Source organism: Leiobunum rupestre, chromosome 10, assembly GCF_980474605.1.
Source record: "Leiobunum rupestre chromosome 10, qqLeiRupe1.1.hap1, whole genome shotgun sequence".
NCBI classification, from domain to species: domain Eukaryota; kingdom Metazoa; phylum Arthropoda; class Arachnida; order Opiliones; family Sclerosomatidae; genus Leiobunum; species Leiobunum rupestre.
Genome location: NC_143393.1, coordinates 8,705,704 through 8,722,362, shown reverse-complemented (window position 1 = coordinate 8,722,362; position 16,659 = coordinate 8,705,704). Strand labels below are relative to the sequence as shown.

Sequence of the window (16,659 nt, the reverse complement as noted above, 5' to 3'; positions counted from 1 at the left end):
ATTTTTGCTAATGGGTTTTGGTCGGTTGTAAATGAAAGATTTATGTCTTTTCACCCTTTCGAAATAAATCTAGCTTGAAGCGATACGTGTCTGATCTCGACAAATAACGCGTCCTTTCTCACCTTCCCTCTCAGATGCATTTTTTTGGCTTTTCTCTTTGACTCTTCGCGTGTAAACAGACTTTAAACGAAACCTCTTGGCCGAGATAACAGTCGAGTGTCTTCCTACGTCCGAGAATAACATTGATTTTCAAGTAAATGGTACCTGTTGATTGCGACTTCAAGATGGGTTCCATTCTCCTATTGTTAATTATCAAAGAATTCAAAGCGCTATTTCCGAGGGGCAGGTCACTTCCATTTTGGGTGCGTCTTAATCATAGTAAAATGATTTAATCAGGATAATCGTGATTAAATCAGGGTGATCAAGATTAAAAAAATTAATCGAAATTATAAAATCTAATCACGATTTAACCAATCTAATCACAATTTAAACGTGATTTCATTATTCTAATCATGATCTAATCTTTTTATTCAGGATTTAATCATTTTAATCAGATTTTATTATTTCAATCATATTTAATCTTACAATCATGATTAAATCAGATGTAAACATTCGAACCATGATTAAACGTGATTTAAGCATTCTAATCATGATCTAATCTTTTTAATCATGATCTAATCTTTTTAATCATGGTTTAATCTTTTTAATCATGATTTAATCATTTAAATCCGATTTAATCATTTAAACATGATTAAATCAGATTTAAACATTCTAAACATGATTTAAAGTGATGTAATCAACATAATCGTGATTAAATCGAATTTAAGCAAAATAATCACGGTTAAATTGGATTTAATCTTTGTAGGGGTGCGTCGTTAATCAAGGAAGTGACCTGCCCCTCGGCTATTTCTTAAATGCTCTACATGGACGAAACACTGTACTTCAACTACTGAGGACAAGCTAGTAGCTTTACTCTCTTTGTTGGCAAAATGACTACAATGTTACGGATGATAACTTAAATTCTGATAACTTATTAACGACGCGGTATTTAGTTTAAACATTGTAAAGTTTAATTTAGTATTACAAATCTCTAATATAGGGTGTGGCGTTTTGCCTCGTGATCTGTGACATCCAATGAATGTCATGGCGGCCGATTCAAGGCGGGGCTTAGCTACGACGGATGCCTATGACACTACGAGCAAGCACCCAAATACTAAAATGGTGAATTTTGACCAGTCCTTTTTAATGGTAGATTGTGAAAAGTATTTCTCAATTAGGTATAAAAGTAAATATACAGGGTGTTTTAAAAGGTTACGCAAAAATTTAATGTAGTTGTAGGGGGTGAGTTGAGAAGTTTGCCTGTTTTTTGCCCATCTTCCTACGATAACTTCAAAGAGCGCCAGAGAGCTACTAGCCCCTGGAAGTAGGCTGCAACAAGCGCAAAACATAAGGGTTTGGGTTCGTGTGATAGGTAAAAAAGGCCTTTGTAAACAAATCGAGGTAACCAGCGCGGCGTAAAAAAGGAAACTTAAACAGTATTTAAAGTCCCTGCTGCTTGGTTTTTCGCTTGTTGCAGCCTACTTGCAGGGGCTAGTAGGCCACACTTTGAAGCTCTCTGGCGCTCTTTGAAGTCATCGTAGGAAAATGGGAAAGTACAGGCATACTTCTCAACTCACCCCCTACAACTCCTTCAAATTTTTGCATAACCTTTTGAAACACCCTGTATATTTTCATTTCACATATCTTACAAGTTATTGCCGGTCATATTCCCTTTAAAATCCCCTTAAAGGGGAACGGCCAAGCTTTTCCAAATATGGCCTTATTTCCGTATCAAAAGATTAACAAGACGTTCAAAATACTAACACGTACCTTTTTTTGTCTTGAAAAATAGCTTTTGGCCCAAAAAGTTGAAACGAAAAATAACGCCAGGTGTTGGGTTTGAATTTTCGCCACCATCTTAGGGGCTGCCGTCAGCGCCCCTAACCCCGTATGAGCGATTTGCGAACTATCCTAACTTTTAGGTCTCTTGTAACTGGAACGCGCCGCGCGCGCCAAACATATTTTTTGCGTCTTCAGCAGCGCGCGCTTTTACGTTGTTTTTCTGTCTCACCGACTTCTCACAAGGTGTCGCGGCGGACGCGCGCTTTTCGATTTCCCGAAATTTCTTTATTTTATTTAAAATTAACCACTCAATATTTTTTGATGCGGTTTTCGCCATAAATTTTAGTTTTTAATGGGCTATAGGGCTATCTAACTGGTTAAAGCTTGACCGTTCCCCTTTAAATCCGAAGGCTCTCCCTATTATCCTATAGCGACAAGGCATAGTTAATGAATTAGTCTTAAGTCTACCAGAAACATTTAAGTAGGGAGAACCGCATAACACTCGTCAACGCTTCATAATTTCTCGTAAGTTTCATCGTAATGTGACTTTATTTTAAATAAACTTCAACAGGATGAGTTAAATAAAAAAGGACATAATTGTGTATTTTAAAAGAAATATATTTGCAGTTGAATTCAAGTATTTAAAAGACATTAAAACAAGATTTCGTTTCATTTAGACATATTTAAAGTATAAAATTTAACTGAAATTTGAAAAATATAATTCGTAATGTCTCTTCTTACTTGTTAGTTAAATTTGCTTGCTTAAAGTGGTTCCCAAACATATTTTTTCGCAGAGCCCTTTTCACGGTCGAGATGTCAATTCGACATTTATTTGTTAAATAAAATTATTGGTACCAAAGGGTTTACAAAGATTAAACTAAAATTGCCCCCATCAAAATAAAAAAATATGTATAGTCGAGATAGTGTTAGAAGGGTGATAATGTCTTTCTGTAAAATTTAGTATAATATAGACGTGGGATGGAAATTTTAAATTGAATTAATTTTATTTCGTTTAGAATCATTTATTTCCTCTTACAAACTGTTTTACAGTATATTCACACAAATATTCGTTAGAAAAACTCCAAAACTTTAACATTATAAATTAAAATGCTAGAATAAATTATTAAATAAAAAATTTATAAAATACTACGATAATAAAACAGGAGAAGACATTGTACGGGCTGGCCCCCATCCAAACCTATTCTTCGCACTCACGCGAAAAACGAATGTACTAAGTGAAAAGAAAGACAGTGTTTTCGTTAATTACTTTAGCTTTTAAATTAAAAAAAATAATTAGTATTTCTTACTTATTTGAACGTAATCCATAAATGTCGTAAATGGCTATTCTAGTCAAGCCCACCTCTTGCCACAAAGAACTGTGCAGCTCTCTGGACTCTACTCGGTAAACGAGGATTGGGCTTCCACCGTCCGTATCCGGGCGTGACCAGGCCAGAGTCACCCAAGTTTTTCCGGAGTTGGTTACCGTTAAGTCCAATGGAGAACTGGGTGTTGGACCTTTGTCTATAACAATAATAACGATTAATGGTACTTATTGAAAACAGGATTTGGTGCACTTACATAATCTTGAAGTTTCTGGAGACGCCGAACTGTACCTCAAAGTACTGGAATAATAAAATAATAATGTTTTATTTATTTATTTGATTTGAAAACAAAATTAAGCCTACCGAGAATAAGATGGTATTTCTAATGGAAAATACCGTGGTTGATGTAACGTTGACATTTGAACTTGTTGATCTGAAAAGTATCGTAATCAAACGTAAGAATTTCTTAAAAATATTTGTTAATTCTATTGAAATAAAATTGACCTTGACTGTCCTTCATCAAGCATAAATTGGGATCTATGTCCATTAGAAGGTCGGGTAAGGGAGACGTCGGGTGACCACCGTTAATCTCGTCTCCGAGAACGACAACCATCACTGTCGAAGCGCATCGACCACTGTCGTTTTCAATGACGCAGGAATATATACCACTATCCGACGTCCTACATTCGTTAATTGTCAAGCGACATAGTCCCCTGTGATCACTGTACAGGTCCATTCTCAGATTTGACGTGATTGGAGAGGTGTCTTTCAGCCAGTTGACAGTTGGCGAGGGGGCACCACTAACGCTCCATTCGAGGTTAATTCGACTGTCTACAACCGACGTAATGTCCGCAGGGCAGCGTTCAAATGCCGGAGCTTGAGGACTATCTTCCTTGCTCCCTGTCACCCGCAGGTAAGCCCTTGTGCTCGCGGATCCGTGTAAATTGGTAGCTACGCATAAGTACTCCCCAGTATCAGACGGTTTGCAGTTAAATATCTCCACGCTGCATAGCCCAAAGTCGAACTGACAAAGAAATACATAATTTTTAAAAATAAAAATAATACGCTAATTTGAATTTTTAATTTATCTTACCATACTGAGGCAGATGTTTCTCAACTTATCCTCGAGTGGTTTTCCGTTTTTAATCCATTTTATTTGCGGTTCTGGTTCGCCGATGATACAGCAAGCCAATTTAACGCGATATCCCGACGGAATTATTCTATCTTCCAACTTCATAACTACCCGAGGAGGAGACCACAAGTACTTGACGTTCGTGGTAGGTTTACCAAGTGCTAGAACATCTTCGGTTTCGTGAGTGGACTCGTCAGACGAAGACGACATTTCGTCAGACAGACGAGGTATTCTGAACCACTGTCTTCGAGCCAAAGCCCCCGATGGACCGGGTTCACACTGGGGACTCGTTGATCGATACGGTTTCCTGTCGTCCTTGTAGCGTGTCAACAACAAAGATTTAGACAAGGCGTTACTTTCGGATATCATCTTTTCTACTCTTAACTTATCGGTCTCGGCCGATTCCTCTACGGCAGAAGCCTCGTTTCCGCGGTCCTCGTCCTTAATAAGTTGGTGGATTGAATGCAACAATTCCAAGTCTTTTTCCAACGAATGCATTTCACGCGATAAACTCGTTTCCAATCTCTGTATCTCGGTGGTTTTACACTCGAACTTCTTTTCGAGTTCTTCGGCCAGACTCAGCAGACTTTCGACGCTTCTCTTTTCTTCCACTTCCCTCTCTTCTTTCACGTCTTCTTCCGACAGATTTTCCTCGACAATTTCACTTTGTTCTTCCTCGGAAATTAAATTAGTTAGCAAGTAGTCCACCGGATCGAAATCTTCGTCGTCTTCGGAATCCTCATACAGTGCCTGTATGGGTGATAACCGTACCGATTCTTCCGTCCAAATCACGGGAGATTCTGCGATAGCTAAATTCAAATGGTCTAACAAAATTGTCGACGTTGCACGTTCCTGGGAATATTGCGTAAATATCGCACCATGGATTTCAGACGTTTCGTACAAACATCCATCAATTGGTAACCAAATCTGAGTCGGTTTCTGTTCTAGTGGTACGTTTATAGTTATATCTTCATAGGAGTCTAAGCAAAGAGTATTTAACGCTTCCAGACATTCAACCGGAATGTAATTGAACGGTACTTTTTGTGTCTCTGATGAAGACGTTTTGAAATCTTCATACAGCTCGCAAATAGATACGACGCAACACGTAAGACTTATATGAGGCTCTGACCAACAGTTTTGGCCTGATTCTAAGTGAGGCTCGTACCCTTCTATCTCTCCAACGCCTAATAATAAACTAGGACTATCCGCGAATTCCTGAAAGATTGCACTCGAATGCGTCAGTTGTGACTGAAAAATAGTGGCCCTAAAAATAACCGTCAAACCATAGTTTTCTAGTAACACCATAGTCGCGCGTTCCACATTTGGAATCGACTCAGTCTCGAGGGATTTAGTTTTCAGTAGGGGAAGGCTTTCGTATACGTTCAAAGGTTCGTTACAAAGAGATTGTATGGAAACCGAAACCGTTTCAGGATTCACTGTCTCATCATCCGCTAAAGTAGAACAAACGTAAATGGCCGTGTTCAAGATACTTATCAAGGCGTTCCTAATCCTCGTTTCGAACGATATCGAAGCTGATGCGGAAACTGGAGTTACACGTTGAATTTCTACACCATTTGTTTCGTCTTCATAGTCGTTTGTAGTAATAATTGGATGTACCACGAAATAACTGACTCGACCTTGACATTCTAAACTGGCCATTTCCGTCTGGGGGCTCATTTCTTCGAAAAATGGACACTGTAACTCAGTACCAAGGGATAGTTCCTCCGATAAACGCCGTGGTAACTCGACGTCAAAAAACTCGTCGAAGGAGCTATAGCAAGAACTAAAGTGGTCCATGGTGTTGTCTTCCGCAGTTGAGCCCAACGAATGCCGATGGCCGTAGAAACGTTTAGGTAGAGAATGGTCCGATGGAATAGCTGGTAAATCGCTCGAGGTATCTTCCGTTATCTGACTCGATATCAAAGACAAGATCTCTTTGAGATTAAACTCGTTTAGATCCTCAGCTTCCGGTACAACAGCTTCGATTACAGCCAGCACTTCCTCCAGCGATTTCTCATTGATTTGACTTTCCGTATAGTCTTCCATGAGTAATGGTTCTTCGGACAGCGAGTCCAGTTCCCGTTCCGCTACGTCCTCCGAAATGCCGGGTACGTCGCTGAGACTGGCGTCGTCTTCCTTCGCCCCTGGGACGACTGGTGATTTTTCCAAATTGGACAATTCACTTTTGATTTCTGGTATCCAAACGGTGTCGGTTTCTTCGCTGGGATCACTGGGTCCGTAAATATTCACAGCTCGAACCCTAAACCTATAATTGTTACCGTCGCACAATTCGTAGACCGTAGTCGATCTCGTATGAGTCGTAGTAGCTTTGCACCACAATCCGAGATCCGCCTAACGTAGGAAATTTAAATTAACGTACAGTAGGACATCTTAATAACCAACTTCTTTACGTACACGTAATTTTTCTACGACGTAACTGGAAATGGGACTACCTCCGTCGTCTACAGGGGCTTCCCAAGACAATTGACATGACTTCCAATCGACTCCGACCACCATCGGCTTACCAACGGGTGGACCTGGGATATCTATAAAATAAAAAAAATAAAAGTTATTTTTTAATCAATCAAATTTAAAAATGTACTATTTACCCGCCACGGTGACGTTTATGATAATTGATTCTTCTCCGAGCTCATTTTTGGCGACAATTGCGTACTCCCCAGAATCGGAGCTGTCCGCATTCAGTATTTTCAGATGGGCTGTATCGTCGTCCCAAACGATTGTCATCTTATCGTCTACCTTAAGAGGTTTCTTGTTCTTTAACCAAGTTACTTCCGGCACCGGGCGACCTAATACGCTTATTTTTATTTTGATAGTCTCGCCACTGTCGTAAGTTAGCCCTTCGTAATATCGAGGTGGTACTTTTATTTCTGGAGGAGCTGTGATAAAATTTCAATGTAAAATTGGTGAGATTCTCGATGAAATATATTTTGGTTACCTTTGACCACGAGACAGGCTGTTGACGTCGCACTAGCTACTTTATTAGTAGCTTGACATCTCACGGTTCCGGCATCTTCAATCTTTAGTTCCGAGATGTACAAACTACTGTCCGTACTTAGGGTTGTTATTTTCACCTTTTTCCCATCGTACAGTTCAAAGCCATTTTTGTACCTATCACATCAATTTCAGAAAAACGTTTTTTTGTACTACCTGTTATGTTTGGGTCTTGCGGGCATATTCACACCGAAAATGATTTTTGAAACCCCAAGACAAATTTAAGCATACCAGTTGATTTCCGGCGTTGGTTTTCCAGTAAATTCGCAAGAGAAAACAGCAGTGGTATTAACTAACACGGCGCAGTCCGAAATTTCTTTCGTAAAAACCGGAATTTGACCCCTCGCTGTAAGAATAGGAAAGTTAACGAATTTCTGCTAATTTAAATTAAATAAGAATATATCTTTTAATTTTACGTTTCTTTATCGACAGCACTACGGGCTCCGAATGGACACTCGGCTCACTACATCCGACATCGTTCTCGGCACTGACTCGGAAGGTGTACTCCAAACTGACCATCAAACCGGAAACCCTGTACTTAGTATTCAATACTGGTTTACTATTTACTTTGGTCCACTCATCAGAAATGAGATCGTATCTCTCAATGACGTAAGTGGTAATGGATCTTCCGCCGTTACTCTCGGGTTCTTGCCAAGTCGCAATCACTTCACCGAAGGCGTCTTCGTCAACAGCTATTTGGGGTTTACCAGGTGGCGAAGGTTTCGTCGATACATCTTGAGCTCGAACTGGCTTCTTGTTAACGAGAGCCTCTCCCCGACCACCTTCATTCTCAGCGTACACTCGAAATTGATAGATATGACGAGTTTGAAGTCCAGTAAATCTGAACGTAGTTAGGTCACCAGCGACTCGAGTATAGAGTTTACGAACCTATATTACAAGGGGTCGATAGGTCAACAAATTGAAAATGTCCTACATTAATTAAACGCGTATTACCTCGATATCCAATACGTCCTTAGCTTCTATAACGTAACTAGCGATAGTTCCACCCCCAAGATCCTCGGGTGGATTCCACGTCAGCGTCACTGAACTTTTGGTAACCTTTGACAGTATGAGGGGTCCTACGGGTCTGCTTGGTGGTACCACGACACCTAAAAAGCCCAGAAAAATGTGAAAAACACTCCGCAAGTCGACATTGAGGTAAAGCTCGCTTAAATTAGATAATGAGATTCGACAGTCAGTAATATAGCACAGTATATTTATTGTATCAACATTAAAATACAAAGACAAAAACACTGCAGAAGCGTTCGCGTAGGATATTTCGTCGTATAATTTCTCAATTAATCTGTCAGGAACTCAAAACCGAAAAACACAGGGCATATTTATATCATATAAGATAAATTTAAATTTCTCGTTAGGCGAAATTGGAAAGAGTGTCCAAAAACTACAGACGTCAAAGTCTTTGTCGAATCTCGCCAAGTTCGTCTATTTCAAATATAGTTTCAAAGGTTCGATAAGAAAGGGTAGAACAAAAAAAATCACAAATTGTATATATTTAAATTCATCTCCTTTTTTATATGGTAAACATTTTAACGGAGTATTTCTTTGGTTTTTACGTAATAAATTAACGAGTATCATCATTGTATATTTATATCCAAGTCCTCACGGTGGGGACGTATATTTTACAATTGGGAGTATTTTACATATCCATCGATACCGGCGAAACGCGCCATTTTCTTTGAAATAGGAAACGGAGGACGTAAACAGCTACTAGAAACGCCACAAACTCAACTTAAAAGTTCGCACTTTCTCATTCCCCAGGCCTTTGAAACGAGAAAAGCGTTGAATAATAATGATAACATCGTACGTAGTAATCCAATTTGTTTCGTTAGCAACTGTTTAACGCTTCCGATAAGTAAAAAAAAAATCATCACATTTTCAGAAATTGACGCGCGCGATGTCGTGGACGGAAGAGGTATTTTGGCAGTTCTTATTTGAAGAGAGTTTCGGCGTAATGCCAAATGCGAAAGAAATATTCGTTGCGGCCAATCAGAACGTGTTTGGTGTAGCTTCTCAAGAGAGGTTCGACGTTGGCCTCTCTGATCCACGAAGACGAGGTCTCCGTACTGAAACTCATGGACGCAGTGTGCTCGTCCAACTCCTGAAGGTAATCTTCCTCCTCGTCGAAATCTAAGATAACCAAGTTCGACTTTTAGAACGATGGTCATCTCCTTTTGGGTTTCTTTGGGGCAGAGCAATCTCGCTAATTGTTTTAATATAAATCTCATGCATTAGCCAATTGGGAGCGCTTCTTTGAGCCTGTGTTGTTAGGATTTGTTTAACTGACATTAATTTGATTAATTCCACGATCTAGGAACCGATAGTATTTTTTTGATATGATATGGAGTTAATTGTACGCTGTATGAATAAATCGTTGACTAAACTGGCTTACATTCATTCATGCAGTAACGTTAATGTTTAATTCCAATATGAATCGTTAAATATTAAAACTACACGTCAGTTTCAAAACGCCAGACGCGTTTCGATTGCTGGGTTTAATTACGACATTCGACTTCAAAGTTTATTGCGATTTAATTATTATTTGACAGAATTAAGTACGTGAGTTGTTTAACCAAAAGAAACGGTCGAGTTTTGAAACTGAGGTATATTTTCTAACACACGAAAAGACGTAACGTTATGTTTACCTTTTTTTATTCTGAGTTTATTGGCTGAAAACAACTCTGTGTTTTCTTCTGAATATCCAGCAAATAAAAATCGCGAAATTCATAATACCGCGCTACCATAGACCGAAATATTTTATAAATAATTAAAGCGTTTAAAAGAAAAGTAGTAAAGCGAAAGAGTTAAGTGATTACGGCTAAATTTAGCGGCTATTAAAACACACAGGTTGTTTTCAGATTTGTCTATCGCGAGACTTCGGTAAACCATTTCACCTTTTATTTGATTTCATCGCAGCCGAAACCGATGTTATTTTTATCGTACCCTTTCGGATACGATAAATATCGTTGAATATTTGTTGATTAATGCTATTGGTTTGCCTATCCGATGCAAGTAGCAACGTATATTGCCATGCGAGTTACAACAGCAAGATTCCAAACCACGAGTGAGCGCTCAAAGAAATAGCCACATCGTGGTATGGACGAAAGATTTTAACTTTGGGGGACTCTTACCGTCTGGTCGGACAACTTTGATTGGTTCTTCCGATTCCAATGGATCGCTCAATCCAACTTCGTTGTGGGCCATAATACGGACCATGTATTCGTGTCCTTCCTGGAGGTCCCTGATCTGTAAGCGTTGGGTTTCGGCGTCCACTTGTCCAACCTTTGAATAGTAATATATGGTGTAATTAATCGTTAAATAGTTGAAAACAAAAGAGGTTCGGTAAAGGTACCTCCATCCACATAATCCTTCTGGTGTCTCTCAAAGCTATCGTGTACCCGGTTAAGGGCGATCCACCGTCTGATTCGGGTCTACCCCATTCAATGACTATCGAGCTGGGGCCGGTGGATCTCATTTCGAGTGGATCGGTTGGTGGTGTTGGACGTTCTGCAGTGAACAAAATTTACCAATCATGCGACGTTAAGAATGACAAAAACGGTAAAAACGTAAGCAATTGATACGTACGAGCTGAAGCGGCTAGCCTAACAGGTTCCTCAGATTCCAAGGGTGGGCTCAAACCGGCGTGGTTCTCTGCCAGTACTCGGAATACGTAATCGTACTTGGAACTTAGTTTTTCCACCGTAAAAATGGTCTCGTGCGGATCTATAGTCCGGACTCGAACCCATTTTTCGGAATGACTGTCTCGCTTCTCGATGACGTACGCAGTTAGTTCCGCTCCACCGTCGCTCAAAGGTGGTTTCCAAGAAAGCGTTATGGTCTTATTGGTCGTAGACACGACGCTCAAAGGTCCTACTGGAGCGGAAGGTGGTGCTGTAATCGTTTTAACGAGTTATTAGTATATCGGATGTATTGGACTGAGACGGAAATGACGTACTTATGGCCACTCCAGCGACGATAGGTTGGTCGGGGGCGAAAGGAGGGCTATTACCGACGTCGTTTCTGCAGGTGATTCGGAAATTGTACGACGTGTTCTTCTTCATATTCGTCACTTCCATCGTCAAGTTCTTTCCGTCGGTGGAACCAACGGGTTGCCAAGCCTTCTTTCCGACATCCCTCTTCTCAACGATGTACTCTAATATGGGACATCCACCATTGTTCTCCGGCGGTTGCCAGCTTAAAGTGAATGAAGTGTCCGTCATATTAGACGTTAGCAGTGGTCCCTGAGGTGCTGAAGGTTTGTCTGAAATATAACCGAGATATTAGCTTTGACTCCTCAATGGTTCAACGAAAGTTATTTGATATTACCAAACATGCTCCTGGCCATGACAGGCTCCGAAGCGCTGGGCGGACCCCGACCGTACTCGTTTACGGCGCTAACGCGGAACATGTATTCGTATCCTTCAGTTAGATCTTGAACGTTGTAGGTCAAAGTATCGCCTTTGACCTCCGTAACTTCAACCCAGACCTTTCGCTTGGCGTCGCATTTCTCAACGACGTAGTTCAAGATATTGGTACCGCCATCGTCCAACGGCGGTTGCCAAGCTACAGTGATGTTATCCTTGTCGCATTTTGGGAATGTTAAAGGTGGTTCTGGAGGTCCGGGTTTATCTAAAACTTTCAACTTAAAGTCATAGTCCTTGATGCCAGCCTCGTTGGCAAGTCTCAAAGTGTACGTCCCGCTGTCTTCGCCAACGACCGTTCGAATTGTCACCGTAGTGTCCGTTTCGTTAATTTGAACTAAGGTATGTTTCGTAGATTCCAACGGAACTCCTCCTCTCAGCCACTTAATATTCGGTTGAGGGAATCCGGACACTTTGGCGTTGACAATGTATTCGGAACTATGATGAAGTCGTACGTTCTTTGTGGTGGGATCGAACTCGGCCAACGGTAATTCTGCAATTGAAATGGTACATTAAGATAATGGAGTTAAAAATAACATAATGAAACTGGTACCTTGGACTTTGAGGTTACACGTCGATTCAGCCGTTCCAAGTTTATTGACGGCTCTACACGTGTACGGGGCCGCCGATTTGACGCCAGTTTCACTGATGGTCAGCTTGGCTACTTGGTTCTCGAAGGTCGTTGTGACGCTTCGTAGAACCATCATATCTTTTCCGTTCTTCAGCCATTTAACAGTAGGAACTGGTTGACCGGAAATTCGGCATTGCAACGTTACCGGACATTTGAGTCCAGTAGCCACGTCTTGTAGGTGTTCGATAATAACCGGTGGCTCTCCTCCTAGTGACGATTCGAGATGTTTAAGTAACCGAACTTAGCCAATACATGGTTAAAGTGTGTTCTTACCGATTGTTTCTTGTACAGGAATGTATTTGGTCCCAGGGGAAGGATCGCTTTTACCAACTTCGTTGACAGCGATGACACGGAACATGTATTCCATGCCTTGTTTTAAACTCGTCACTTCAAGGGCGGAAAATTAAAATTCATAAAATTAAATTCCACGCGCAAATATTAATTAGTTAACCAGAAACATACCCCTGTGATGTCTCTCGACAATACTGAAGTTTTCATTGACGGTTGACCACCTCAAGGTGTTTCTGTCGTGGTACTCGATGATGTAATTAATAATTGGAGATCCACCATCGTATTCAGGAGCCTTCCAGCTCAACGTCAAGGAATCATTGCCCACTTCGGAAGCGTCTGGAGTACCCGGAGGCTTGGGCTTATCTGTTGTCATATAATATATCAAATTAGGCGTTTAAATTTAACTTTCGAGATAATTTTAAGCTCGAACTTACCAATAATGGATATCGTGAAATCGGTATTAACTTCGCCGTATTTGTTTTTAAGCTTCAACGTGAAGTTAGCTTTAGTATCCGGATCGTCAACTTTGCGAACGGTTAACGTTGTTCTCGTTTTGCTGGAATCAGTGATAACCCTCTTGGATGGAGAAATGGGTTTACCATTGAACAACCATTCCACTTTGGGTTGCGGCAATGCCACGAACGGAATGTCTATCGTAGCTGTATCGCCACGTTTCACCTTAAAAACTCGTTGGTCGTTCTCCAGCCTTGGGGGAGCTATTAAATAACCAAAAATAACAATAAGATACATGTAGGTATTGGAGTATCTTTCAATCACTAAGATAATTAATAGCATACCTTCGACGTTGAGAGCTGAGGAACAAATTTTGTCCAACAAGGTACAGGTATATACACCCTTGTCTTCCAAAGTAGCTTCGCGAATGATAAGTTTGCGTTGTCGCCCTTCCTTCTCGAGAACCATTCTGTGAGTCGGGAACAGTTCTTCGCCGTCCTTCAACCACTTCACCTCTAGCGTTTCACGAGTCAGTTCGACAAGAAGGGTAACTGCGTCACTTTCGCGCACTATTACATCGCGCAGCTTGAGTGTAAATTCAGCTGACGCTTCTAAATATAAACAAGGGTATTACTCTATAGCTGTAGTCCCATTAGCCTTAACGAATACGAGAGATACTGACCTTCAACAAGTAGTTTAGTTGACGTTTTTACATTTCCAGCGACGCACGTGTACTCTGCTGTATCATCAACACTAACACCTCGAATAAGAAGCTTTCTGACAACATTTTCTTTTACGAATACGAAACGTTCTCCGATTTCTTCGTCGGGAACTGGTTTGCCATCCCTCAGCCAGGTGACCTCGGCTTCGGGTTCCGATAAAGCGACAGTGAAAACGGCGTCCGTGTCTTCTGGAACGGTGGTCTTTTCTGGAAGCTTGCCTGTAAACTCAACCGTCGGAGCTATAAAATTAAAAATGGTGTTAAAAGCTTTTATATAAAGTACTTTTAAAAGATCCATCTAAACATACCTTCAACTTTGAGATTAGCCGAAGACTTCTTGTCTCCGACCTTGCAGGTGTATGTACCCATGTCGTCGAAGGTTGCGTTGTAAATGATCAGCGTCTGCTTCTTACCGTCGATCTTGAGTTGCACGTGTTCGCTGAACTGAATTTCTTTACCATCTTTGTACCATTTAACCAACGCGTCACCTTTTGTTAGTTCAATGTTGAACGTAGCTGTATCGTTCTTTATAACTGTCTGGTCGTTCATTTTACCGACGATTTCGGGTGGTAACTCTGCAAATTTCACATTTTAGTCGCAATTACATGGTGAAGTATAAGTTTATGACACTTACCGACTACAACCAGGTCAGCCGTACATTCCTTGTCGCCCAAGGCGCAAGTATATTCCCCTTCGTCCGTCAATGTGGACTTGCGAATGATCAATTTCCTGAACTTTCCTTCCTTCTCGATATCGAATTTTTCTCCAGGTTTGATTGGTTCACCATCCTTGTGCCAGGTAACTTCGGCGTCTTCTGATGACACGCAGGCCACGAAAGTGGCGGATTCGCGTTCTTTGACTTCAACATCTTGCATCTTTTCGACAAACTCCACATCAGACTCTGAGTAAAAACGTTACATTTTCAATATACCGATTGGTCTTTAGAGTAATCTTGGTTTGGAAATTGAATGCTAACTTACTTTGAACTGTAACCTTAGCCGTGTGTTCTACTGTACCAAGAGGATTTTTAGCGACGCATTTATAAGTAGCGGTATCCTTGTCAGGTTTCGCTTCCTTTACAGTGATAGTGTGTACTTCCTTCTCCCGAGTAATTTTGATGGTTTTGGTTTCTTTGATTGGTTTATCGTTCCTAATTAATTTTACAGAAAGGGTTGTTGTTAAATTAGGCGTACATAAATCATCGAAGTATATGATAATATATTTTTCAATCATTGTGGTACGTACTTTAACCAAGTAACTTCTGGAGTTGGTAGGCCAGTGACCTTTGTTGTTAGAACTATAGTTTCTTTTTCCATAACGATCTATGTATAAAAATATATTAGTAGTAACGGTTGTAGTTCCAATTTTACCTATTTATTTTAGGGTTAAAATCACAATGCAACGTACCAAATCTCCGAATGTTTGAGTGAATGTCGGTGGCACTTCTTTTGGTTTTTCGGGTGTTTTTTCTATAATTTACATTTAAATTGTTTAATTAAATTAATAAAAGAATATTAAGGAAACCATTTAGCAAAGATTTACCTTTTACAGCTAGTTTCATTGAGGTAACTGCTTTGCCTTCAGTGTTTTCAGCAACAATATCGTAGATGCCAGCGTCTTCTGGCTTGGCGTCCTTTATGGTTACTACCACGATATTCATATGGATATCCCAGACAGTTTTGATGGTAATTCTGGTAGTTTCCTCAAGTGGTTGCCCTTCATGGTACCACGTAACCTGAAAGGCATTAAACGAGTTTTAAAAAACGTAGTACAGGGTTAAGGTGTGCAATCTTATTTTATGATAAATACGTTTACTGACCACAGGTTCTGGAACTCCAGCAACTTTGCACTCCATTTCGACAGTAGACCCTTCCGGCACTGTTCTATGTTTAGGTTGTTGAGCGAAGACTGGTGGAATGCCTTCTAGAATATCAGCCAGCGAGGATTCCCGGGACAAACTTCTCCTGGACAACGGAGTTGACATATCACTGCCATGGTCTGATAACGGGGCTTCGACGATGAACTCGGCCGAACAGGAAGTGAAACCAGCCGTGTTTTTAGCCACCACCGTGTAAGTTCCCGCGTCTTCGGGGAAAACCTCTCTTATAATTAAAGTGGTGACGTTGTCTTCATCGTAGAAAATCTAGTATAAGATAATCACGATTATAAACGTACTGCAGTAGATATAATTTCCCAAAATATCTTACCTGGAACTCTTGAGATGGCTTAATAATAGCGGTCTGTTTGAACCAGATGACAGTAGGCCGTGGATTACCGGAAACTTGACATTCTAATTGAGCCGTTTGACCGTCTTGCACTTTCACAGGTTTCAATTTCTTGACGAATTTGGGGGCGGCCATTTTCTCTCCCGGCTTTGGAACTGCGAAATAAAGAATGATAAATTGAATCTTCGTCCTCGCGCTTTAACTATTAAAAATAACCTTACCGTCAAACACGGGTAGCTTTTTAATCTTTTCGTCAATCTTTTCTTTCATGTAATGGGTGTAGGTAACGACGTCCTGCAGAAGATCCGAAGGTACCCAGCCTGTCTCCTGAGTCAAGTACTTCTTGACGAACCAGTAGTCTCCTCTCGTTCTTTCAATGACGTAAACCCTTTCGCCTTCCACTATGGAAATGGAATCGTGTCTTACTGCCGTGTATGAAGTGACAGCCACAAACTGTTCGACGTCCTAAATATCGATATAAATATATTAATGTAATGAAAATAAAATGAGACTAAAATGTTTGATACCTACCATGAGGCTTTCCAAATCTTC

General features: G+C 40.6%; 1 protein-coding gene across 1 annotated transcript in view; it reads right to left on the bottom strand.

Annotated features, from left to right (window-relative positions):
• Positions 1-2,862: 2,862 nt before the first annotated feature.
• Positions 2,863-16,659, bottom strand: part of LOC149923570 (uncharacterized) — a 94,384-nt gene continuing 80,587 nt past the window's right edge. The window contains exons 52-84 of the mRNA XM_090159820.1: positions 16,639-16,658; positions 16,329-16,572; positions 16,090-16,262; positions 15,702-16,025; positions 15,425-15,617; positions 15,290-15,351; positions 15,128-15,204; positions 14,863-15,032; positions 14,517-14,783; positions 14,191-14,457; positions 13,844-14,122; positions 13,506-13,772; positions 13,143-13,424; positions 12,880-13,071; positions 12,691-12,804; positions 12,340-12,624; positions 11,692-12,279; positions 11,321-11,626; positions 10,951-11,256; positions 10,718-10,872; positions 10,497-10,647; positions 8,302-8,456; positions 7,764-8,235; positions 7,579-7,693; positions 7,292-7,464; positions 6,945-7,232; positions 6,751-6,881; positions 4,297-6,687; positions 3,708-4,227; positions 3,567-3,636; positions 3,460-3,503; positions 3,189-3,402; positions 2,863-3,112 (exon numbers count right to left, since the gene is read on the bottom strand). Of these exons, the coding sequence (XP_090015946.1) occupies positions 3,028-3,112; positions 3,189-3,402; positions 3,460-3,503; positions 3,567-3,636; positions 3,708-4,227; positions 4,297-6,687; positions 6,751-6,881; positions 6,945-7,232; positions 7,292-7,464; positions 7,579-7,693; positions 7,764-8,235; positions 8,302-8,456; positions 10,497-10,647; positions 10,718-10,872; positions 10,951-11,256; positions 11,321-11,626; positions 11,692-12,279; positions 12,340-12,624; positions 12,691-12,804; positions 12,880-13,071; positions 13,143-13,424; positions 13,506-13,772; positions 13,844-14,122; positions 14,191-14,457; positions 14,517-14,783; positions 14,863-15,032; positions 15,128-15,204; positions 15,290-15,351; positions 15,425-15,617; positions 15,702-16,025; positions 16,090-16,262; positions 16,329-16,572; positions 16,639-16,658 (9,380 nt within the window). The 3' untranslated portion in view covers positions 2,863-3,027. The remainder of the gene's footprint in view (positions 3,113-3,188; positions 3,403-3,459; positions 3,504-3,566; positions 3,637-3,707; positions 4,228-4,296; positions 6,688-6,750; positions 6,882-6,944; positions 7,233-7,291; positions 7,465-7,578; positions 7,694-7,763; positions 8,236-8,301; positions 8,457-10,496; positions 10,648-10,717; positions 10,873-10,950; positions 11,257-11,320; positions 11,627-11,691; positions 12,280-12,339; positions 12,625-12,690; positions 12,805-12,879; positions 13,072-13,142; positions 13,425-13,505; positions 13,773-13,843; positions 14,123-14,190; positions 14,458-14,516; positions 14,784-14,862; positions 15,033-15,127; positions 15,205-15,289; positions 15,352-15,424; positions 15,618-15,701; positions 16,026-16,089; positions 16,263-16,328; positions 16,573-16,638; position 16,659) is intronic.